General features: G+C 50.7%; 1 protein-coding gene, 1 long non-coding RNA gene and 1 pseudogene across 7 annotated transcripts in view; all 3 read left to right on the top strand.

Annotated features, from left to right (window-relative positions):
* Nucleotides 1–23,944, top strand: part of LOC122433865 (UL16-binding protein 3-like) — a 59,289-nt gene that overhangs the window by 17,798 nt on the left and 17,547 nt on the right. For 3 of the 6 annotated variants that reach the window (XM_043456842.1, XM_043456843.1, XM_043456844.1), the window contains exon 2: nucleotides 19,365–19,754. In XM_043456842.1, coding sequence (XP_043312777.1) covers nucleotides 19,682–19,754 — 73 coding nt within the window. In that variant the 5' untranslated portion in view covers nucleotides 19,365–19,681. Of the gene's footprint in view, nucleotides 1–4; nucleotides 257–482; nucleotides 1,513–2,654; nucleotides 5,495–19,364; nucleotides 19,755–23,944 lie in introns of those variants that run through there. The other 3 variants (XR_006267192.1, XM_043456845.1, XM_043456846.1) reach the window with 3 other exon arrangements.
* Nucleotides 17,780–18,410, top strand: LOC122433878. Its single transcript, XR_006267199.1, has 2 exons — nucleotides 17,780–17,839; nucleotides 17,928–18,410. It is a non-coding gene; the product is annotated as an uncharacterized LOC122433878 (long non-coding RNA).
* LOC122433801 lies at nucleotides 20,546–22,411 on the top strand (annotated as a pseudogene).

The following is a 23,944-nucleotide window of genomic DNA, read 5'->3' as shown; positions in this document are numbered from 1 at the left end:
ACAGACGCTCACTCTCTGTCCTATAACTTCAACATCGATCCTCAACCCAGACCTGGACAGCCGTGGTGTGAGGTTCAAGGCCAGGTGGACGGAGAGGTTTTTCTCTCCTATGATTGTGGTCATGCTAAGATCATATTCACAAGTCCATTGGGAGAAGAAGTGAAAACCACAAAGGCCTGGGAAACACAGATCAAAACACTTGGAGACATCAGGGACCAACTGCGTGACTTTACACTGGAGAAACCCATGGTCACGGGTAACTTAGAAAGTCCAAGTACAGGAGGAGGAGACTGGGGCTTAAAAGCACAGTTGGATATTGGTCCTTCCCTAGTAGTCCAGTGGAAAGAGCAGCTGTTGCATGAGAGACCAGGGTCAGATCAGCTGGTCCCAGGGGACGTGGACCCAGGGGAGGTGGACCCAGGTGGGGCAAAGAATCTGTCAAGCCCAGAGGCTGAGCTCTTTCTTTCCCATGGTGGGAGCAGACCCTCTCACCCTGCAGGCCAGGATGACATGTCGCTGTGAGGATGACAGACACATCAGTGGATCCTGGCAGTTTGGCTTGAATGGACAAATGAGCCTCCACTTTGATTCGGAGAATGGACACTGGAGAGTGGATCACCCTGGAGGCAGATGGATGAAAGAGAAGTGGGAGAATGACAGAGCTGTGACCGAGTTCCTGAAGAAGGTCTCCATGGGAGACTGTCGGGCCTGGCTTCAGGCTTTCATGGTGCGCTGGGAGAAAATGTTGAAGACCTCAGGTAAGTGAGAAGGGAGGAGAAAGTGACAGTCCCTTCATGGTGACATGGACCCACCCCTCTGTGTGTGTGTTTGAGGAAGTGATCCGCCAGAGTTGAGTTGTCCTGGCAGACCAATGACCCGGGGATGCTCTGTCATCCTCCTTCCTCTTTGACCTCCTGACGTCTCTCCTCACAGCACAGGCCTTTGGACGGTTGAGCATGAATTTTTCCTGATTCCAAACCTCTAGACATCTTTTTTATTTCTGGGATGTATTTCTCACTGTACCCTCTTTCCAGAATCTTCTTTTAAATGTCACCAGTCCTCCTTCTGGAAATCTGTCAATACCACCCTGCTGTCAGCTCCTGAGGACTCCATCCTCACATCACCGTCTCTGATGTCACAGCAGGACTGAGTGGCTGTGTTGGAAACCTTGCTCCCTCATTAGCTGTCAGAGCCCCATGAGGACTGGACTCCTCCCTTCCCCCCATCTGGCCTGAGGATCTATCACTGGGGCCTCCATGCGATGGGTGTAAACTGTCTGCACAGTAGGGGTACCTAGGTCAGGGGGGCTGAGGAGGCATCTGCTGAGTTTGGGGTCTGGACAAGGGCTTCATGCTTACTCTCCTTGCAGCATCACCGACCACGGACCCCCCCTACAGTGCACACCATGGCCCCAGCCATCGACCTCATCACAGGGGTCTCCGCTGGGGTTCTCGCCAGTTGTAGCATGAGCATCCTAGCCTGGATACTTTACAAGAAAAGGTACTGCGGTCAGAATCCAGAGGGAGGGCAGGGGCACAGGGCCTGGTGTGAGGACGGGGAAGGTGAATCCCAGCCAACCGCTGCCCCTCACTGAACCTCTTCATCCTGGAAATGAGCAGGTGACTAAGACCCCATATCACCTGAGAGCAGAACTCAGACAAGCTCAGCCCTGAGATCTGAGAGGTCCCCACTGTCAGCAGACATTGTGAAAAGGGAGGGGCCCGCACTAGGCTGAGGGCCTATTGATGCTGAAAGGGTTTAACCTCGTCCCCTGACTGAGCACAGACCACTGGCTGGCAGGGCCCAGGGTGGGTGATGTGAGAACAGCAGGCGCTCAGGGCGAGGGTAGGCTGAGAGCAGCATGGGGGATCCTCATGACGTGTCACCCAGGGGCCAAGATGAGAGGGGCCGGGCTCTCATCCCAGGAGGAAGGGGTGGGAAGGCCTTTGCAGACCCAACTCCAAAGGCCTGTTCTCACAGGAAGTGGCTTGGGCCAAGCAGGCAAGGCAGGAGCCCCACAGCAGAGACTGTGGGAAGGGGCGAGGCCAGGCCTGTGCTCCTGGGGCAGCAGCAGTTCTGACTCAGCCTGTGGCCTGCCCGTCACCAGCCTCCTGGGGACCCAGAGCCTCCATCACTGAGCAGCCCTGCCTTGAGCAGAGGTCCTGGGGATGGTGGGCCTGAGCTGGGGTGGAGGCGCCCAGCTGGGCGGGACCAGGAAGAGATGGGGGGCAGGGACCCTGGTCCTGAGAGCTGTGTGTGCTGCTGGCTCAGAGGCTGGAGGGGAGTGAAGGAAGGAGGTTTGCCTGCAGCCCCCCAGGGCTGTCAGGAGGCAAGGCCCCTCCTCCAGGGACCTGCTCCCTGGTCCTTTAGGCCCCCCTCGGGGAGGATCTGGACCTGAGTAAAGGAGCAGATTGATTCCTCACTGGCTCCAGTCCTGAGCCTGAGCAGGGGGTGTCAGGGCCTTGGGTGACTCTGTGATGCAGGAAGTAAGGAGGAGGTGACAAGATGCTGCTGGACCTGGGGTAGGGGTGTGGGTGGAGGACATAGGAGCCCCTCAGTGAGGGTGGGGCTGGGAGGGGGCTGGGGAGGGGCAGCCCCAGGAAAGTGACGGGATTCCTCAGCCCCCTGGACCAAGGCCTCTTTCTTTTCTGCAGGAGACGGTGCTCCCACGAAGCCCCTGATATGTGCTCTGTTGGCCTCAGGACTGTCTTTGCTTGGCTGCCTTTGATCTCCTGCTGTTTGCATAATTTGCATATTTTTTGATAGAAATGTTTTAATAGAGATAATGTATCATTTTTGTTTCATATTATGTTTTGAGAGTGAGTATGATGAAAAAAGTGCTTCCCTGGTGGCTGAGATGGTAAAGAATTCACCTACAGTTCAGAAGACCTAGGTTGATCCCTGGATTGGGAAGATCCCCTGGAGGAGGGCATGGCAACACTCCAGTATTCTTGCCTGGAGAATCCCCGTGGACAGGGGCGCCTGGCGGGCTGCAGTCCACGGGGTCACGAAGAGCTGGACATGACTGACAGACTAAGCACACACAGCACGTGATGAAAAGACTGTGGTTTATCTTTGTAGAATTGGTCCCATTCTGTCTCAGTGGGCACTCTGCCTCATTCAGCGATGAATCCATTACTGCACGATCCTGCTGGTGTGGCTAATCAACTACCACTGGAAGATCCTGGGACCGTTTCAGTTTGACAGTTTCACACAAGGCTGGCTCAAAGTTATACGGGTCCTGAAGCTATTTCTCCCTTGGAATGTAGTTTTCTAACTTCAGAAATTATTCACCAGTTATCTTCTTAGTGATTGGAACTGATTTTATTTTATTTTAAAAGCTGTCGGTTTACTGACACATAATTTGTTGTTCATAAAATGAGATGGCAGAGAATGCTGTTCACTTCAGACCTCAGGAGTCCAGACCCTAAGCATCCCAAAGCTGGTGCCCAGTCACAGTGACACAGATGTACCATATCATGTCTGTTACCACATCTGATGAACATCCTACTCAGGATCTTTTTTTCCACCAATTTTACCATTTTCCCTTGGTGGTAAGTTTTGCTTTCTTATCATGCATGTGTTCACTAGAGGAGCACTTTTGATTTCATTTAAGAACTTTTCCTTTGCATTCACAACTTGATTAACTGATGCAAATGTCCTGTCTTCTGGCTTGTCCTGGCTTTGGCCATGTCTTGGATTTAAAGTGAGAGCCATGTGATTCTTCCTTTCACTAGGACACTTTGAGGCCACTGTAAAGTTATTTTTGGCCTAATTTCAGTATTGTGTGTCTCAGGAACTCAAGAGGTCTGAGGACACAGAGAGAGATGAGGGAAGGGAAGGTCAGTGGAGCAGTCAGAACACACAGCATTTATGCATTACGTTTGCCATCTCATGTGGGCACAGGTCCTGGCCCACAGAACAATTCCAATAAGAGCATCAAAGATGGTTGATCACACAAAAACAGGAACAAGATGGACGAATAGGAAGCCCTGAGCACCCGCTTCCTATGAACACACCTAAAGTACAACTTCCCTGGACTTCCCTGGTGGCTCAGATGGTAAAGCATCTGCCTACAATGCAGGAAACGTGGGTTTGATCCCTGGGTTGGGAAGATCCTCTGGAGAAGGAAATTGCGATCCACTCCAGTACACTTGCCTGGAAAATCCCATGGACGGAGGAGCCTGTTAAGCTACAGTCCGTGGGGTCTCTAAGAGTCGGACACTACTGAGCGACTTCACTTTGCTTTTTACTTTACTTTTAAAGTACAACTTCATACAAAATCACTCTCATGCTCTCTCTGTGAACATTCTCATGCTAATGTCTGGCAGAAACCCCCTCACAGACAAACCCAGAAATCATGTGTTACCAGCTCTAAGGGCATCCCTCAGCCTTGTCAAGGTAACAGAGAAAAGGAACCAGGACAGGGTGGGAGGGGGGTTCAGGAGGGAGGGGCTGTATGTATACTTATAGTATGTATATGCTTATTTATATATACAGACACTTATGGCTGACTTGCATTGTCGCACAGAGAAACCAACCGTTGTAAAGCAGTTGTGTGTGTGTGTGTTAGTCACTCAGTCCTGTCTGACTGTTTCTGACCCCATGGACTATAGCCTGCCGGGCTCCTCTGTTCATGGAATTCTCCAGGTTGTCTTCCAATTAAAAAAAATTTTTTTTAATTAACCAGGAAAAGGGCCCCATATTGCGTGATAGCAGTTACTAGGCAAGCTCAGTGTTGAGTTCTGATAATTCCTCACCTCCAACAGCCTGTGGGAAAGGACAGAAGTCCACACCAAGTCCAGGTTTATGGCCTGTTGACGCTAAAGGGATTTAGCAAAATCAGGCTTGACTCAAATCAGACTCTCACTTTGGGAGGGGCTCGCGTGGGGTGGGGTGGAGACAGCAGAACCCAAGGCGTGAGCAACAGACAAACTGGAGTGAGGGCAGCACTAGACATGGCGCGACCTAAGTCTCCATCAGCGGCCGAGTGTCGAGGAAAAGTGAGGTAGATACACACATATTCACACCAGGGAATATTACTCCTCCATCAGTGGCCGAGTGTCGAGGAAAAGTGAGGTAGATACACACATATTCACACCAGGGAGTATTACTCCTCCATCAGGGAAATCCTGTCGTTTGTGACAACAATGAATGACTTTGAAGGCACTTTGCTAAGTGAGATAAGCCAGAAAGACAAAGGCAAATATTATATTATCATACTTGTGTGGAACCTAAAAATAATTTTTTAAGAAGCCTCAAATATTATGGAACAGAGTGGTGATGATTGTCAGAGATGGGGCTTGGGGAGGATGGGAGGACGGGGTGAAGGCAGCAAAAGTACAAAATTCCACCTATAAAGTGAGTAAGTCCTGGGGATGTAATGTATATCATGGTGTACAATACTGTACAGTTGACCCTTGAACAACACTGGTTTGAACTCTGTGGGTCCACTTCAACTCAGATTATTTTCAATAAATGCAGTACTACCCAATCTGCCATTAGTTGATTCTGGAGTTGGTTGAGTTCTCCAATGGGGACCCATGGATACAGAGGGCTGGCTACGGGACCCAGGCATCAGAGGACTGAGGTATCCTAGGTGGCTCTGGAACCAATCCCCAGCAGACACCGAGGAACAACTGGATTGTATCAACATATTTGAAAACTGCTAAGAGTGTAGATCTTAGATGTTTTCCCAAAAGGATAAAGAAAATTGTAACTATGGGTGTGGCGATGGTTGTTACCTGGTCGGTTATGGTTTTCACGTCACAATATATACAAATATCAGATCATTATAACATGGAGGGAGAATGATAGCAGACGCCCTAACGAGTTAGATTTCTCATGTGTGCCTGTGCTAAGACTTCTCAGTCGTTTCCGGCTCTTTTCAATCCTTTGGGCTGTAACCTGCCAGGCTCCTCTGTCCATGGGGTTCTCCAGGCAAGAAGACTGGACTGGGTTGCCATTTCCTCCTCCAAGGGATCTTCCTGACCCTGGGATCGAACCCACATCTCTTAGGTCTCCTGCATGGGCAGGTGGGTTCTTCACCATGAGCACCACCTGGGAAGCCCAAGAGTTCTCATGGAAACAAACGATTTAAGGAAAAGCTAGATCAGCTTTTCCCCAGACTGGAACTCTCAGACACTCCTCACAAACTCTTGGTATTTATAGGCTAAATGTCCCTTTGCCATGAGGAAGACGTGGCAGCCCACTGCAGTATTCTTGCCTGGAGAATCCCATGGACAGAGGAGCCTGGTGGGCTACAGTCCATGGGGCCTCAAAGAATCGGACATGACTGAAGCAACTTAGTACCCTTTGCCGTAGTGACTTCACACATTCTCAGGACAAGCACCCAGCGGTGCCCCAGGACAGATGATCTAGAAAGTGATTACGAACCACAACAGAGGAAACGGCACTCTGACACGTGTTACATCATTCGTGTATGGAGCCAAAAACACAACAGAGAGTCAGTGTGGGAGGCAGTGTGAAGTGAGGGGTGCACGTGGACTGGGGAAGACCTGTGTGGCTGGGACCCTGGAGGCTCAAGGTGAATATGGGGGCAACTCTGGGGGAGGGGCAGCGAGGGATTCTTACTAGAGAGGCTGGGTGGTGCCCTTTGCCCTCTGACTTGTCCCAGCCTTGATACAGACCTCGAAAAGATTGGTGAGATGAATGAATGAATGAAATGAGAGGTGGGGAGGGACAGTTTACTCAAACTCATGTCTATCGAGTTGGTGATATTGTCCAGCCATCTCATCCTCTGTCATCCCCCTCTCATCCTGCCCCCAACCCCTCCCAGCATCAGGGTCTTTTCCAATGAGTCAACTCTTCACATGAGGCGGCCAAAGTATTGGAGTTTCAGCTTCAGCCTCAGTCCTTCCAATGAACACCCAGGACTGATGTCCTTTAGGATGGACTGGTTGGATCTCCTTGCAGTCCAAGGGACTCTCAAGAGTCTTCTCCAACACCACAGTTCAAACGCATCAATTTTTCAGCTCTCAGCTTTCTTCACAGTCCAACTCTCACATCCATACATGACCACCGGAAAAACCATAGCCTTGACTAGATGGATCTTTGTTGGCAAAGTAATGTCTATGCTTTTTAATATGCTATCTAAGTTGGCCATAACTTTCCTTCCAAGGAGTAAGCGTCTTTTTATTTCATGGCTGCAATCACCATCTGCAGTGATTTTGGAGCCCAAGAAAATAAAGTCTGACACCGTTGCTGCTGTTTCCCCATCTATTTCGCATGAAGTGATGGGACCAGATGCCATGATCTTAGTTTTCTGAATGTTGAGCTTTAAACCAACTTTTTCACTCTCCTCTTTCACTTTCATCAAGAGGCTGGGTGGTGTCATTTGCATATACACGCTTTCAGGTACGGACAAAAAACGGAGAGAGAGAGAAGTCTCCAGTCGCCTAGGCGAAGTCCTGTCCTCCCAGTTTCGCCAGAGGCCAGAACCGCGCGGTCGCCGCGCATCACGGCGCTGCTGGGCTGAGACCTCGCTCGCGCGGCTCCGCGGCCCGGGTGCTCCCGCCTCTCCCGGGCGCTGTCCGTTCCCCGCCCCGGGGCCCCTCTTTGTCACCAACTGGACGCAGCCGACGGAGCTCTGGAAGAGCCGGGACCGCGCGGCGCGTCGGGCGAGAGCGATTCAAGCTGGAATCTCCGTTTCGGACTTCTCTTGTGATCTCAAACATCGACCATCTCAACCTGCGACCTCGGATGGAGCGCGCAGGCGAGGACCGCGCCCCGCCAATCACGGGCGTTCGACCGGGAGGCGGGTGAGGAGGGAGGAGGGGGCGGCGAGTGAGACCCCAGGGCGGGTCTCCCCACCGAGGGCTCCGTCGTCTCCCGCCACCCCGAAGCCACCACCCCTGAGGCCGCGGGGTTGAGCCACTTGCTCGGGCCACGGGAGGGGGTGGGGACGAAGAGGGGTGCGGGGGGAGATGCGAAGGCTGGGGGGAACTATCGGTCAGGAGAGGTTGCCTTTGCGGACTGCTGGTTGATAAGAAAGGACTGAGATCCCCACAGCTCCGCTTTCAGCTTTCAGCTTGCTGCTCAAGTGGTCTTAGGAGTTGGCAGCATGCCAAGTTAGAGCACTTCGTTTGGTGCTATAGTTATTTCGTTACAGCGTCCCGGCCTCTCTGGAGTTTCGGCTCCAACGCTTGTACACCCGCCTTCCATTGCAGACCACGTGCGGTCGCCTCGGCCAGTCGGATTAACGCTGGGGTGCACTGGGGGAGAGTGAATCTTGATCACTGAAGACAAAGTCCGCCAGGTTAGGATGGAGAAGGAAGAAGGAAGTAGGGGGAAAATGCAGGATGACTGAGCAGAAGATGGAAAAAGAAGCAAAAAAGGCAGCTGGACGAGGCGAGGGTGGGGTGGGAGGAGCCTTTGTCAGAAGGAGGGGAGAAGCCAACACAACCCTGAGCATTTTGTTCACAAAAGTTAAGGGGTCTTGGAGGGTGGGGTATTTAAAGTGAATTTTGCTTTTTAATGTCGCCGCTGTTTTTTGTGGTTGTTGTTGCTGTTTGTAATGAGGAATTACGTTTGAATACTTGCAAGGTGCTTCCTCGGTATAATTGTCCTTTGCATTGTTTTTCAACAGGACTTCCTCAGTCTGACTGAAGACTTTGGGCGGTAGGCAGAGGCGGAGGTGTAGACACACTCGAGGCTACGATTTGCCCCTTACTCTTCTAAAACTGCTGGAAGGAATGTCTCTAGCTCACACTGCAGGCCGTCTTTTGCTGATACTGCAGCTGATAGAACCCAGGAAGACTCTGGGCAGTGAGTGTCCTGGGATCTGGGGCTCTGGCAGGGGGAGTGGAGCAGGGGAGGAGGGGAAAGGAAGGGGCTCCACCCTGGTGGGGGCCTGTCTTCCAGCTCTGAGGATGGTCAGGTGTGGTGTAGCTGGACGGGCTGCCCAGGAGGTGACACCCAGTGTGCAGGGACTCCAGCCCAAGACAGGGTGCCTGGGCCTGTGCTCCTGGAGCAGCTTGCCCTCTCCTGCCAACCCCACCTCCTTCTGCAGTAAAAACCTTCCTGGTGATTAGGGGCCCCTCCTGAATGTAGCCTGTGTTCTGTGGTCTTTTTTTTCCAATCCTGTTGAAAGTCCTGTTTGTTCAGATGGATTTTTAAGCCACTAGAAGGCAGACATTGTCTTCTGTTTTTGCTGCCTCAGAAGTTGGTACATGACGGTAAAAATATGTCACATAAATCTTCCTGCTAACAGTATTGGACCCAAAGGATCCACAGTGGCATCCAAGAGATTAAAGCTCAGACAGTTGAAGATGAAGCAGGACTGAGGATGCAGCAGAGGAGGGGGTCTGGGATAAAGACCCCTCCCTCTGCAACCAGGCCCTGGAGGGGAATCTCCCAGACACACCTGTGGTTTTCTCTCTCAGATGCCCCACTCTCTGTGCCTCAACCTCACTGTCAAATCTCAGTCCAGACCAGGCCAGCCTTGATGTCAAGTCCAGGGCTCCACGGACACAAAGCCTTTCCTCCAGTATGACAGTGACAGCTGCAAGGTCAGACCTCTGGGTTTCCTGGGGGAGGAGGTAAACGACACCAAAGCGTGGACTGAATTGAGCCAGACGCTGGGAGAAGCAGGAAGAGAGCTCAGGATGGTCCTGCCTGTCATCAAACTGGACAAAAAGGAGATGAGGGGTAAGTATGGGAGGGGGTGGGGAGCTGGAGACAGCAAGAGAGGGGTAGGGGCGGAGTGCCTGCAGGGAGGTCCTTCCTGTGAAAAGACTGAACACGATCCAGCCTTAGAGACCCGGTGGACCTGATGGGTAAGAGGGGGAGGTCATGGTCAGAAGACCATGGGCCCCTAGATGTGCAGACACATTTGACTGGCTGGGGAGGATGGACTGTGGACAGTCCAGAAAGATTCACTGTGTGAGGGGTGCAGGTCCTCCCTCCCTGCAGGTCAGGCTGTGGTGTCAGTGTGAAGCCGAGCAATGCTCTGGTGGGTCCTTGCTCTTCAGCCTCGATGGACGGACAGCCCTCCTCCTTGACACCATGAGCATAACCTGGACAGTCATCGATCCTGGAGCCACAGGCCTCAAGGAGGAGTGGGAGAACAACCAGGAACTGGCAGAGTATTTCAGGAAGATCTCAACGGGAGACTGCAGTTATTGGCTTAGGGAATTCCTGGAACACTGGGAGAACATGCTGCTCCCAGAGCCCACAGGTAACTGAGTGGGGTGTGGGGGAGGTGGTAGCTCTCTTCAAAGGTCTAGTGCCTTCATGTGTGGATATGAGCACGTATGTTTGTGCAACTGAAAATATGATGGATGAATGGGGTGACTGATCTCTTGGTGGACTTCCTGTCTGGAGAGTCAGTGATGGGCATAGCACAGAACTTGCCAGCATCCTCCTTTCCCAGCCCACCTCCCTCAGCACAGGAGCCCCCTTCCTCATTAACCAATGACCCAGTCCCCCGGCACTCTCGATGGTCCCCAAATCTATATACGCATTATGTTTCCAGGCCTTCTCTTCCCTCTGTTGTACTGATCCTTTAACCAGCTCCAATGTCACTTAATGAAGCCCTTATCCCTTCCCAGACAGAATTAAGTACCCCCAATTGTGTCCTCCTCAAACAGGACTTCTCACAGTAAACATGTCCTCCTGAAAGATAATCAGATGGACATTTGTGTCTCGGTGACTCAGACGGTAAAGAATCTCCCTCAAGGCAGGAGACCCTGCCTTCAATCTCTGGGTAGGGACGATCCCCTGGAGTAGGAAATGGCAGCCCACTCCAGTATTCTTGCCTGGAGAATCCCATGGACAGAGGAGCCTGGTTAGCTACAATCCATGAGCTCGCAAAGTGTCAGACATGACTGAGCAACTAACACAACTCAGGAGAAATATTAGCTCCACGAAGACAGAGCACAAGCCCATTCGTCTTTCCACATCCAGACCTGAAGAGTGGCTTCACCTGAGTCAGTAACTATATGGGGAACGTGTGCTGTCTAAGGACAGCAGGTGCTGAGGAAGGTGTATTCTTAGATTTGACAAGGCTTTTGCTTTTTCATTTTAGAACCACTAATAATAGCCCCAGATATCAGCCAATCTGCATCCATCCATTTGGTCACTTGCATTACCCTATTGATCATCACCCAATTAGTTCTAATTGCTTCATCGTCATGAATCTTATGAAGAAATCAGGGACCACAGCAGGTGAGAAGCTGGCTGGCCTCTGGCCCCTAGGCAGGTTTGTTCTAGTCAGGACTTGGGAGAGGTGAGCCTCGGGTCTCACCAAGCCCCTGTCCACTGGACCCATCTTTACCTAGATGATGTTCTGTTTTGGTCTTGGGACCCCACACTTCCCTGTAGGGTTGGGAGCACTCTGTTGTTGGTGTGGAAGAGGCTGGTGTGGGCAGCAGGACAGTGCAGTGGGAGTGGGGATGAAGACAAGTGTCTTCTCCTGGTGGGGGCACCAGGTCCAAGATGTAGACGTGGTGGGGTGGGGTGTTGTCCTGAGATCTTACTCAGGCTGTCCCAGCCCTTTGATGAAAAAAACCTTTTCTTCTCTGATGATAGCATTATCTAGCTCAACATATTCCCCAATGTTCTAACAGCAATTCTATCATCTGGATGTTGCTCCCTGGACTATGAGAAGGTACAATGTTAAACCAACTCTGGGTGGCAAAAACTGACCCTTGATGACAATCTGGCTGTTGATCTAATATATTACCTTCTACTCAGAGTGAGGTTTAACAAGAAGCTAAAGAAACTCATGCTTAAGAATTCCTTCACTTTCCACGACTATTGATGGGCCCTTAAGATGTATTGCTTGGTCATTCTGAGGATTTGCGAAAGTCAAATATTTGCTCACAATCAGTTAAGACTTCCAGTTCTATTCTTTCCATCAGACTTCCCTTCATGTGGGGTGGAATTGGGGTCGGGGTCGGGGGTTGGCATTTTTAAAATTCTTTTAAGAAGATAATGCATTAAGGATATACTTATGTGATTTAATGAGACATAATCTATGTGTTCACACTCATTTTCATGTATAGTTAAGTTACCACATGCTTTTATGGGCTGAATGTGTTCTTAATTTATGTGATAAAATCCTCACCTCCAGGAAGACTTGTTGAAACAAACCACTCAGTCGGTGGTGTGTGGTTACAGTCTGTGTTGTGATACAATAGGAGGTATACATTTGGTCCGAGTCCTGGTTCCTGGAACAGACTTTCTAAAAGCCACATTTTGGTGTCATATTTCATGTTCAGAGTATAGAAAAATAGCTTTTCTTTAGAGACCTAGCAGACTAATGCATATGCAGAAACCACAGTCAAGTGCTAACTGCCTAGATGTCATGACACAAAAGTATGAGTTGCGGCTCCCAGGCTCCAGAGCACAGCCTCAGGACTCGTGGCCCGTGAGCTTGGTTGTTTCGCAGCATGTGGGATCTTCCCGGACAGGGATTGAACTCGTGTCTCCTGCGTTGGCAGGCAGATTCATTACCAAGGAGCCACCAGGGAAGCCCCTAACCAAATTATTAAAAAGACATTCTAAGCTTGACTCTAAATCTTATTTCAATAGTTTATGGAGGAAGATTAGATGTTTCATGACTTAAAACCAGGAAATTATGCATACTGGAAAAGATATTATTTAAAGGGCTATCTACAACCTAGATGGACCCTTATCAGGTGCTCTAAAGTAGCTCATGCACAGCAAAACTGAAGAGAATTAACTCTTGGATTAATATTTCCCACTTAGAGAGGGCGACTGCACTGAAATGGCTAACAGAGAACACTGCTGACCTCAGAAACACCTAAAAACAACGCTCAAACCAAGAGGATGTTTGAGCTCATACATTCATACCAGGAGAAGAGGAAGGCAACACTCGGAAAAAATTTTAACCTTTCAGTTTTCAGTAATGTCTAGACAAATTTGAAGTTTTCTCCTGTCAGGAATATATTCAGGGTTGCAGAGAATTCAATCATAAATTGTACCTTTACCCAATGAGTATCACATGAATGTTTATTGAAACTCCTTTATTTTAGGGGCTCAAATGTGTTGAAGTCCTTACTATTAGGTGAAGGAGACCTCACCTGGAAATAGGGTGTGTGCAGATGTAATCCAACCAAGGTGAGGTCAGGGTGGATTAGGGTGGGCTCTAATCCAGTGACTGGTGCCTTTACCAGGAGAGAGAAATGTGGACATGCAAAGAAGAGACAGATACAGGGAGACAAGACCCACGGGAAGAGTGTCATGGAAGGACAGAAATAGACACGAGCTCCGCAACGCCAAGGGTTTCCGGGAACCACAGAGCTGTGCACGGTCCCTCGGTCGTGTCCGCCTCTTTGCGGCCCCATGGACTGCAGCCCACCAGGCTCCTCTGTCCATGGATTCTCCAGGCAAGAATACTGGGGTGGGTCGCCGTTTCCTTCTCCATGCAACCACCAGTAGTCAGGAAGAGACAAGATGGAGCCTCCCTTAGAGCCTTCAGAGAGGGCCCTACTGACATCTTGATTTCTGACTTCTAACCCTCACAACCTTGAAAGGATAAATTTTGGTTGTTTCATGCTGTAGAGTTTGTGGTAATTCTTTATGACGACTTCACTGTCCCAACCAAGCTTGTGGGGGCTTAGGCTGCATTCCCAGCGCAAAGGGAACTGGTGAGCAAGAAGGAAGGCAGGAGCCAGTTTTAGCAAAGAGCCAAGAAACAGACCCAGGGACGTCTAGACACATGACACCTAGTAGACAAGGTAGGAAATACCAGCGATGCAATACATGACCCTGATGCAGTACATGACAACGGGAGAAGTGGCTAATCCTGTAACTAAAGGAGGATTTCTATTTAGCACAACACGCAAACGTTCACTTTAGTTTGATTAATGCATGAAGGTGACTGTCCGTGGGGGCTCGGGTCTGTATGCCAGCAGGAGCATGTTTGGTGAGTAGTTTTAGGTATGGGGCTGGAGCATTAAAAAGGAGAAGGCACGATTCCAGGTAGGACCCAGACAGAGATCTAAAATTCCTGGCTCAGCCCTGGGGCGGAGTCCTGGCAGCCAGCCCCTTCCCAGAACCACCCTGAGCTGTGTGTGGCTTTGGGGCAGCTGGAAGGCCCAGTATCTTGGGGAGAACTGGTCAGCGTGACTGTGTGTGTGTGAGAGAGAGACAGAGAGAGAGGTGTGCGTGAGAGGAGGAGGGCAGGAGAGAGGAGTGATTGTGTTAGCCGCTCAGTCATGTCTGACTCTTTGCGACCCTATGCAATGTAGCCCTCCCGGCTCCTCCGTCCATGGGATTCTCCAGGCAAGAATACTGGAGTGGGCTGCCATTTCCCACTTAGGTTGTGTGGGGCAGTGACACTAATTTGTGATAGGAAGGCGAATGTGAAGAGAGTGAGGGAATGCTGGGAAGAGTGTGTTAGATGTGTGGGGAGCAGCCACAACTAATGTGTGAGAATGTTGGGAACCTTGGTGTGTGTGTGTGTGAATGTGTGTGTGAGACTGTGGACAGGTGAGCCTGGGGCAGAAGGGGAGTGGACAGTATGCATAAGCAGAGGGCCTGGGAGGGGATCCCCTGGGGGACCCAGAGAGGAGGAGGAGAGTGAAGGGAAGTGCCGTGAGGGGGAAGTTTCTGGATGGCAGCGGAAGTAGATGGGAGCCTTCTGTGTGGAATTTGTGTGAAGGAGTGTGTACAGACAGCGTGAGGAAGCCAGGGTCCCTGTGGGAGGGGAACGCGGTGTGACTTTGCAGAGAGTGGAGAGCCAGTGGGGCAGGCAAGCAGGCACTTGTGTGTGAAAGGAAGTGTGTGGGGGTGGGGGGTGGGGTGTGCACAGAGGGAAGCGGGTGTGAGGAGACCTGCACGGACAGTTTCAGGACGGGTGACGTGCGCAAGGGGGGGAAGGATATGAGTGAGAAGCGTGAAGCCTATGTGGGGAGCACGTGCATGTGAGGGGGGCTGTGTGGGAGGCTGGAGAGTCAGGGGGGCTGTGGGTGATGGAGTTGGCTTGTGTGTGTAACTGGGGCTGAAGTGTGGGAAGACAGGTGTGCATGGAGAGTGTGGGGTGAGCAGTGTGTCAGGACTGCTGCTGAAGAGGCCTCAGTGGTGACCGGCTCCCCAGCTTCTCCCTTCTCTGGGCCTGGGCCCTCTGGCCTGCACAGCATCACCCTGAGGTCCCAAGGGAACCAAACATTGGCAGGGACAGGGAAGAAGCTGTTACCCCCTGACAATTTACTTTGTCTTTTTCTAGCTTGGAAACACGACGCAAAGATATCTGCCTTGTGACAGCTGTCAACCGGGGTCACCCGCCTTCACCAGCTGATGCCTCCCCCAGGCCCAGGGGCTGAACTGCGTTCCCTCCCTCAGCTTCTCGTCAGCCTGGGGCTTCCCTGATAGCTCAGTTGGTAAAGACTCTGCCTTCAATGCTGGAGGCCCCAGTTCAACTCCTGGGTCAGAAAGATCCCCTGGAGAAGGGAAAGGCTGCTGCTGCTACTGCTAAGTGATTTCAGTCGTTTCCGACTCCGTGTGATCCCATAGACGGCAGCCCACCATAGACGGCAGCCCACCATAGACGGCAGCCCACCATAGTCGGCAGGCTCCCCCATCCCTGGGATTTTCCAGGCAAGAACATTGGAGTGGGTTGCCATTTCCTTCTCCAATATGTGAAAGGGAAAAGTGAAAATGAAGTTGCTCAGTCGTGTCCGACTCTTAGCGACCCCATGGACCGCAGCCTACCAGGTTCCTCCATCCATAGGATTTTCCAGGCAAGAGTACTGGAGTGGGGTGCCATTGAGGGAAAGGCTACCCACTCCAGTATTCTTGGGCTTCCCTGGTGGCTCAGCTGGTAAAGAATCCACCTGCAATGTGGGAGACCTGGATTTGATTCCTCGATTGGGACGATCCCCTGGAGAAGGCAAAGGCTACCCAGTCCAGTATTCTGGCCTGGAGAATTCCATGGACTGTATAGTTGGACACGACTGAGTGACTTTCACTTTGGAGCCTCTGAGGACTAGGATTCCCTTCAATCCCCTCCTGCCTACTAAACTCAGGAGGAGGGACTCCTGTGGGGGGCACAACCGGATGGGGAGGGGACCCAACACTCTCCACCGCGCCCCTCCCACCTCTCCAGGCCCAGACCCCTCACTGTCCCCCAACTCCTTCCTCCCCACGTCGCCCTTCTCCGCACCTTCCCTCATCTCTTACCGCTCATCGCAGGTGTTCCCAGGTCTGTCCAGAAGCTCAGGTGGGAAGCTCAGTGCCGAAGAATTGATGCTTTTGAACTATGGTGTTGGAGAAGAGTCTTGAGAGTCCCTTGGACAGCAAGGAGGTCAAACCAGTCAATCCTAAAAGAAATTAGTCCTGATTATACTTTGGAAGGAATGATGCTGAGGCTGAAGTTTCAATACTTTGGCCACCTGATGTGAAGAACTGACTCATTGGAAAAGACTCTGATGCTGGGAAAGATTGAAGGCAGGAGGAGAAGGGGACGACAGAGGATGAGATCATTAAAAAGCATCACCAACTCAATGGACATGAGCTTGACCAAGCTCCAGGAGTTGGTGATGGATAGGGAAGCCTGGCGTGCTGCAGTCCACGAGGTCACAAAGAGTCAGACATGACTGAGAGACTGAACTGAACTGAACGGAACATATCAATCACTTCCCACACACCCATCTTCGATACCATCACATTCAGGGCCAAGGTTGCAACAGACGAACTTTGCAGGGCACATGAGGACTGAGTCAGCACTCCCCATGCCAGCTAGCACCTGAGTTTCCTCACAGACACTTAACTTGGCTACAGCTTCATTGTCACTCCAGCCCTGATGTGAGGTGGAGGCTCCACGGGGGCATTGGAGAAATAGGCTTTCCTTCATTATGACAGTAACAGGCCCAAACCCTTGCTTCTCTTGGAGGAGAATTAATGCCTTGAAGGCCTTCTCAGAACAGACCCAGACCCTGGGGGAGACATGGGGCAAGCACTCAGAACCTGAGGCTGTTCAGCTGGAGAATTGTGGGCCCAGGGTCAGAGGTGGGAACCTGGGCCTGGACACTCTCAGGGGAAGGAGAATGTGTGTGTGCTTCGTAGCTCAGTCGTGTCCAACTCTGTGACCCCATAGACTGTGTCCCACCAGGCTCCTCTGTCCATGGGATTCTCCAGGCAGGAATACTGGAGTGGGTTGCCATGCCCTCCTCCAGGGGAGCTTCCCAACACAGGAACTGAACCCAGGTCTCCCTCATAGCAGGCAGATTCTTTATAGTCTGAGCTATTGAGATGCCATAGAAGCAACTTAAATGACAATCGACAAATGAATGGGTAAAGAAGATGTGGCGGAGGCTTTCCAGTGGGCCAGTGATAGGAGTTCGCCTGCCAGTGCAGGGGACACAGGTTTGACCCTGGTCAGGGACGATCCCATGTGCCCCGGGACGACTGGACCCTGAGCTGTGGGAGCCCAGGTGAACAGAGCCGGGGCTTTGAGACAGGAGAAGCCTCTGCAGCGAGGCCTGTGCGCACCAACCCCGCTCTGTCCCCAACGTCTGTCCTTGTTGCCCAGCAGGTTCCCTGGATCCTGGGGCTGAGACACATTAGCTTTACTCCTCATTCTCTGACATTTGTTCTCCTTCCCCCTTCAAGGAACCTCACACTGGTCAGAATGGCCATACTGAAAAGTCTATGAGTTTAGGATGCTCCGGGACTTGGCGATGGACAGGGAAGCCTAGCTTCCAGTCCATGGAGTCACAAAATTCAGACGTTACTGAACGACTGAACTGAACTGAACTGAGCAATCAATAAATGCTGGAGAGACTGTGGAGAAAAGAGAACCCTCCCACACTGTTGGTGGGAATGTAAATTGATACAGACACAATGGAGAAAGGTATGGAGATTCCTTTCAAAACTAAAAACAGGGCTACCATGTGGTGGTGATTCAGTTACTAAGTCCTGTCCAACTTTTTGCCACCCAGGGGACTGTTGCTCGCCAGACTCCATCCATGGAATTCTCCAGGCAAGAATACTGAAGTGGGTTGCCATTTCCTTCTCCAGGGGATCTTCCTGACCCAGGGATTAAACCCAGGTCTCCTGCATTGCAGGCAGGTTCAGAGCTACCATATGATACAGCAGTCCCACTCCTGGGCATATATCCAGAGGTGATAGGTGATGGAGAGAGATAAACTGGGAGGTTAGGGTTGACATGTACTCACTACTATACTTAAAATAGATAACCAACAAGGACTTATCCTGTGGCATAGGAAAGTCTGCTCAATATTCTGTAATAGCATAAATGGGAAAAGAATTTGTAAAGAAAATAGCTACATGTATGTGTGTAACTGAGTCACTTTGCTGCACACCTGAAACTAACACACTTTTTTCATCAACCATATACTCCAGTACACAATAGAAGTTTTTAATTAATTAAAAATAATAAATATTGATCATCTTCTCACGTGTCACTGGCCATGTGTCAGCCTTCTTTGGAGAAATGTCTATTTAGATCTTCTGCCCTTTCTTTGATTGGGTTCCCTGTCTTTATTACTGAGTTATAAGAGCTTTTCATATATTTGGAAATTAAGCCCTTATTACCTGCAAGGATGACATCATTTGCAAATCTTTTCTCCCAGTCTGTAGTTTGCCTTTTTTGTTTTGTTTATGGTTTCCTAGCTGTGCAAAAGTATGTAAGCTTGATGAGGACCCATTTATTTATTGCTTTTGCTCATCTTTTAGTTTTCTGTTTCTACCAGAGTAGAAGCCATCTTGAATTGGCCTTCTTTCAGGAACTTTAATTCCTCCTGGATGGTTGCTGGGAGGAAGAGAAAGTTTTTTTTTCTTTTTGAATGACAAATAATACTGGATCATTATAACCTATGTAATTTTCAAAGCTTGTACAATTATACAAAAAAAAAGGTGGGGGGGGCAAATACCCTGTTGAATTATACAGAATCCTTCTTCAAAATGCATTGGCATTGACATTTTGTAGAATTATACAGAATCCTTCTTCAAAATGCATTGGCATTGACATTTTGAAGGAAAAATAAACAAGCAAACTTGCAGAGTGACGAACTGACCTAATTTCAATACTGTTGTGTCTCTGGGACTCAGGAAGCCTGAGGAGAGGGAGAGATGAGAGAAGGCAAGTCAGTGGAATGGTCAGGACACAGAGGACGTTTATCAAGTAAGTTTGCCAAGGGAACTAGCACCGGAAACAGTAACTGGGTTGGCTGAAAGGCTCCTTCAGGTTTTCATAAGATGGTGTGGAAAACCCTGAGGAAACTCAGTACAGTGGAAAGGCCAGTGATCATCCAAGGCAAGCTCAAGATGGGGAAGGAGGAAGCCCTGAGCTCTCCCCTCCATGACCTTCTTGCCAGAAACTCTTCCCTGACCTCTGATCAAATTCTATTAATTAGGGAGACCAAAATGACACAATGATCTAACTAGGAAGATTCTGGCTATCAGCCCAAGCACAGCTCAAGTACAGCTCCAAGGAGTGGGAAGAGGCGGCGGCAACAGCCCTTGGGGCGGCGAGTGGGGCAGCGTCCAGGATGTAAGCGGTTTCAACCTGGTGACGCCAGCGCCCGCCCGGCCCCGCCCGGGGTTGGCCTCCGCTCAGAGGATCTGCCGGCTGCCACTGAAGTGCAGAACGTGCCCCCGAGGACAGGATCCGCTCACCTGACCTGGCATCCTCCTCTCGTGCAAAATTGAGATCCAGGTGGCAAAGGGAGAGATGGGTGGCCCCGAGACCTGCCTTGGCTTCCTGGTCCTGCTTCTGATTGTCTGGTTCAGCGGGACGCCCGGCGGTGAGCTCGGGGATGAAGCTGCGGGGGGCGGGGCGCGTGGAAGTTGGGTGAGTTACGACCTGAACAGGGGTGGTGACGGCGCGGGGGTTCGCGAAACTCCTTGCGGGGTGGCGCCGCGGCCGCCTCCTCTTTCCCTTCCCCTGGCCCCTTTGCGCCTCGGTGGCTCCCCCGGGCTACTTGCCGGCTCTCCGGGGCAGAACAGCGGTGCCTTGGGTGAAGCAGTAATGCGGGGAGTTTGGGAGGTGACGCTAGGAGAAGACGGGGCCGGGACGCTACAGGGAATGCTGTTGAGGCCCCTCAGGGCCCAGCCCGCCCCTTGGGAAGTGGGAGTCCTGGAGCCCGGCGGGCTGGGACCCGTCTGCCTCCCCGCGGGGAAGGGACCCAGAGAAGCCCCGAAAAGCACCAGCCCGCGATCTGCGCGCAGAGCCCCTTCTGGTCCCTACTGCTGTCGGCCCTTGAAGGACCAGTGCTCTTTATCACCGTTAAGTTAACACCTGCAGGGCGGCCGGGCGAGGAGAGCTCCGCGGCCGTCCGGGGCCTGGGCGGGGGTGGGCGGCGGCGGGCGACCGAGCTTCTCCTGGGCGGTGGAGTCCGGAGCTCCTAGCGGAAGGATGTGCGGGCTGGTCTCCCGGGGACGCCCATCCGAAAGGCCGCCGCGGGGACCGCTAGGGTCCTCTAGGCTGCCTGCCTGCCCCGGCGCCCCCTGCCCCCGGAACTCCCACGCACTGTATCAGTGTTTGGGCTCCAGCTGTCCTGTCCTGGCAAAGTAGATTCTGAAATTATGATACTAAATGCAGCTCAACTTGACAGTAACTTCAGAAAGCTTCACAGTCTTAGAGCTGCGATCCAGAAATTGAGGAAGTAAAACTTCAGCCTTGGACAAAACCACCAGCAGAGGAACCCATTTATGACCCTGTACATGCAGCTCCAGCCGTGTCTACACGTGTGTTTTATATCAGCCTAGGGATTTGCTGTCCAGTTATATCTCTTGTAGTACTAGTATTAGCTGTTTTGCATCTTCATAGTATGAAAAGGATTGAACTGGAAGATAGTATCAGTGCCAGCAGTAGTTCCCAAGGTCTGTCTCAGTCCCAGTCCTTCCCAGATGTCTCAGTGTGTGAGAGGCAACACACCCAACAATACAGCCCCCATCTCCAGTTATCCTCCCTTGTGGGTAGAGGAGTAGGACTTGAGAAGTGTCACTCTTTTGGAGGCCAAAGCTAAGGTGAATAATATCAAAATATCTATCCAGGGAGAGGAACTCAAAAGATGTACTCTAAAAAGGTACCTTTTGGTGTACTTTCCATGGGGGTTATGTAGATGAAAAAGATCCAGATAAAGAGCAACAAGCATTTGTAAAAAGAGTTAGAGATCAAGCTTCTGAAATTCAGGTGACAACGATGCTCCCTGAAAGTTGTAAGCTACGAGGTCTTCATCACAGAAATCTTCCTATTACCCATGTGTGAACAGAAGAAGGGGAAAAGCCCATGGTGGATTGCCTTACATGAACTTGGGGGATCTTAAATTATTTTTATGACAGTGTAGATATGTAGTGGCCAATAGTGCACAGGCAACTTCTCAACAAAAGCTAGTTCACATGGCTGCTCAGATTGCCTGTGGAATAGCTACCTGGTCAGAAAGAAGTCCTCCACAAAGACCTGGCTCCTAGGAGCTCTGTCATTGAACAACCTCAAGTTAAAAACAAAGCCAGTCCCTCTCCAGAGTCTTGTTCCCCATGGACTCTCACTGTCTGGGGAACAGCAAAATCACAGGATTGATGGATGACATTTGAAAGTCTGGTTAATAATGAGTTCTCCAGCCTTCCCTGGTGATCCAGTGGCTAAGATTCCACACTCCCAATGCAGGGGCCTGGGTTCGATCCCTGGTTGGGGATCTGGATCCTGCATGCCACAACTGAGAAGTCAGCATGCTGCTACTAAAGAGCCCAGGGGTTTATGACTCTGGCCAAACACCCTAAGTGGACATCTACCCGTTTGATGTGGCCGAGTGCCTGAAAGAGGGTTACCAAATAGCCCAGCTTATCAACTGTCCTGATGAACCATTTATGTGATGCCTTGTGCTGGGCCTTCGATCCAGAGGAGAGGTGCAGTTCCAGCAAAGGGCCTGGTGTCTCACAGAGGTCCGTGCAGCCCTGGGGGCCTGTGTCTGACTCTCCTCTCACAGTCCCCCAGCATCAGGAGGAAGGTGCCTGTCGAGGCCCACTTGGAGCCAGCTAGTCACATGCATCACCCAGCATCAGAGAAGCAGATTTGTCTTTCAGAACACTGAGCTTTAGGAATGCTTTAGCATCTGAACTTTCTAAGACAGACTTACTGATGTGGAATGCTTTCTCAATATCACTTTTATTAGCTTGAACTGAAAATGTTTGTGTAAATTTTTTACACATAGTTGCCTTGAGGTATAGGTATATTCTTACAAAATAGTTTTAAAATTGTTTAAACACACATATTTGAAATAACAATATTACTACCAACTGTTTTTTATTTTCTTACCTTCTAAAGACAATGCACGTGATTCACCTTTAAAGTTTTGCTTTCTTTCACTAGTTTTGGGAATGATTTGTCTTCAACATGCAGTACTTTTTCTTAGGAAAGTAAAAACCGTCCAGCAGTTATGGGCTAATGCCCCCCACTCCTTTGCTGCAGAGTTGCTACCTTGGTCCAAAGTGCCGTAGGGGAAGCCACAGGCGTGAGCAGAGGATAGTGACCACATAACAACTCTAGTGTCACATCTAGGCCAGCTGCTGGTGGGTCTTGTTTGTTCCCTGTGGCCCTGCTTATGCCAAACACATAATCACTTCTATCCTGTGCTGGCTGGTCTAGCTGAACTAATGATTAGGGGTTAATGAGCCCACATCATGATGGGCAACTCTGACATTCCATGACCAGAGACCTCATCTCTGCCAGGCCCCAGGACCACACCAGGAGCCACGTTTCAATGGTGTGACTTTCCCCACGGCAAGTGACATGGCCTCACTTCAGGACACTCGGGGTCTCTGTTGTGAGCCTTCAAGTAGAAAATGGCTTTTGCACCTTTCTGACCACAGATGCCTCTGATGTCACGGGTTCTGCCGGGTCATCTGCCCAGGAAGCAGCTCCAGCCATGCTCACCGTTCACCAATTGTGACTGCTTTTGTGCTGGGACAGCAGATTGCAGCAGAGACCTAGGGTCTGTGAAGCCTAAAATATTTCTTATGTACCATTACAGGAAACCTATGGCCACAGCGGTAATTAACTGGAGCTAGGATAGGGACCACACCCCTGAAGCCCTCCAGAGGTTGTAGCTTGGTTACTTGTCTCTGTATTTCCTCTAGGATATTGTGTACATGTACCATTGGGGATGGGAAGGTAGGGTCTGAGGTCTGAATCTGGAGTTCACTAATACAGTAGCCTTCACCCCACGTTAATTTACTAGCTACTCAGGTCTCCGTGCATGTCACAAGTCCAGGGCATGTGAAATGACTGCTCTGTGGTCTGTGGACCCAGTGATAACCACTGTAAGCAGAACCTGGACTGCTGTCCACTGATGACTTAGTAGTCCGAGCATCGCTTCAACAATTGGGGGACGATGATGCTACGGTTCCTGTGCATGATATCATAAAACACACTAGGTGCAGTGTGAATGTGAGAGTAGTTTCTGCTTCTGCAGGTTCACTTACCCCAGGAAATAACGACGTGGCTCTTTGGGAAAGAATGGAAGGACTTTTGCACTAGATGTGATGATGAAAATGCCCTCCTCTTTAGAACGTGGCTTCTTTCTCTGTTGATACCTTCTGAGAAGTGGCTCATATCTGGAAAATGGGCCTGGATCAGATGTTTGGTAGGGATGGCTGCCTTTGGCTTCCTGATCATCCAGCCTGTGTGCTGCCTCTCTTTAATTCTTTCAGTGGTACAGTTTGTATCTAGGTTCCTGCTCATCTGTTTGCCTTTCGGATCACCCTGTGCTATGAGCCAGCATCATATTCTCTGCAGTCAGGCCCTGGCTGGCATTGAGACTCCGTAATCACTTTGACCCCTGCACCTCTTTTCTGCTGACCTAGAGCACCCCCACCTGGAATCTGATTTTTCCACAACTTCCATCCCTCTTCCTGATAGAACCCCACAGGAACACCAAGTCCTACCACCATCCCTGACCTTCTGCAAAAGTCATCCTGGAGCTACTGGAGATGC

Source organism: Cervus canadensis, chromosome 33, assembly GCF_019320065.1.
Source record: "Cervus canadensis isolate Bull #8, Minnesota chromosome 33, ASM1932006v1, whole genome shotgun sequence".
Taxonomy (NCBI): Eukaryota; Metazoa; Chordata; class Mammalia; order Artiodactyla; family Cervidae; genus Cervus; species Cervus canadensis.
The sequence above is the reverse complement of the archived record's forward strand: the minus strand, read 5'-3'. Positions and strand labels throughout refer to the sequence as shown.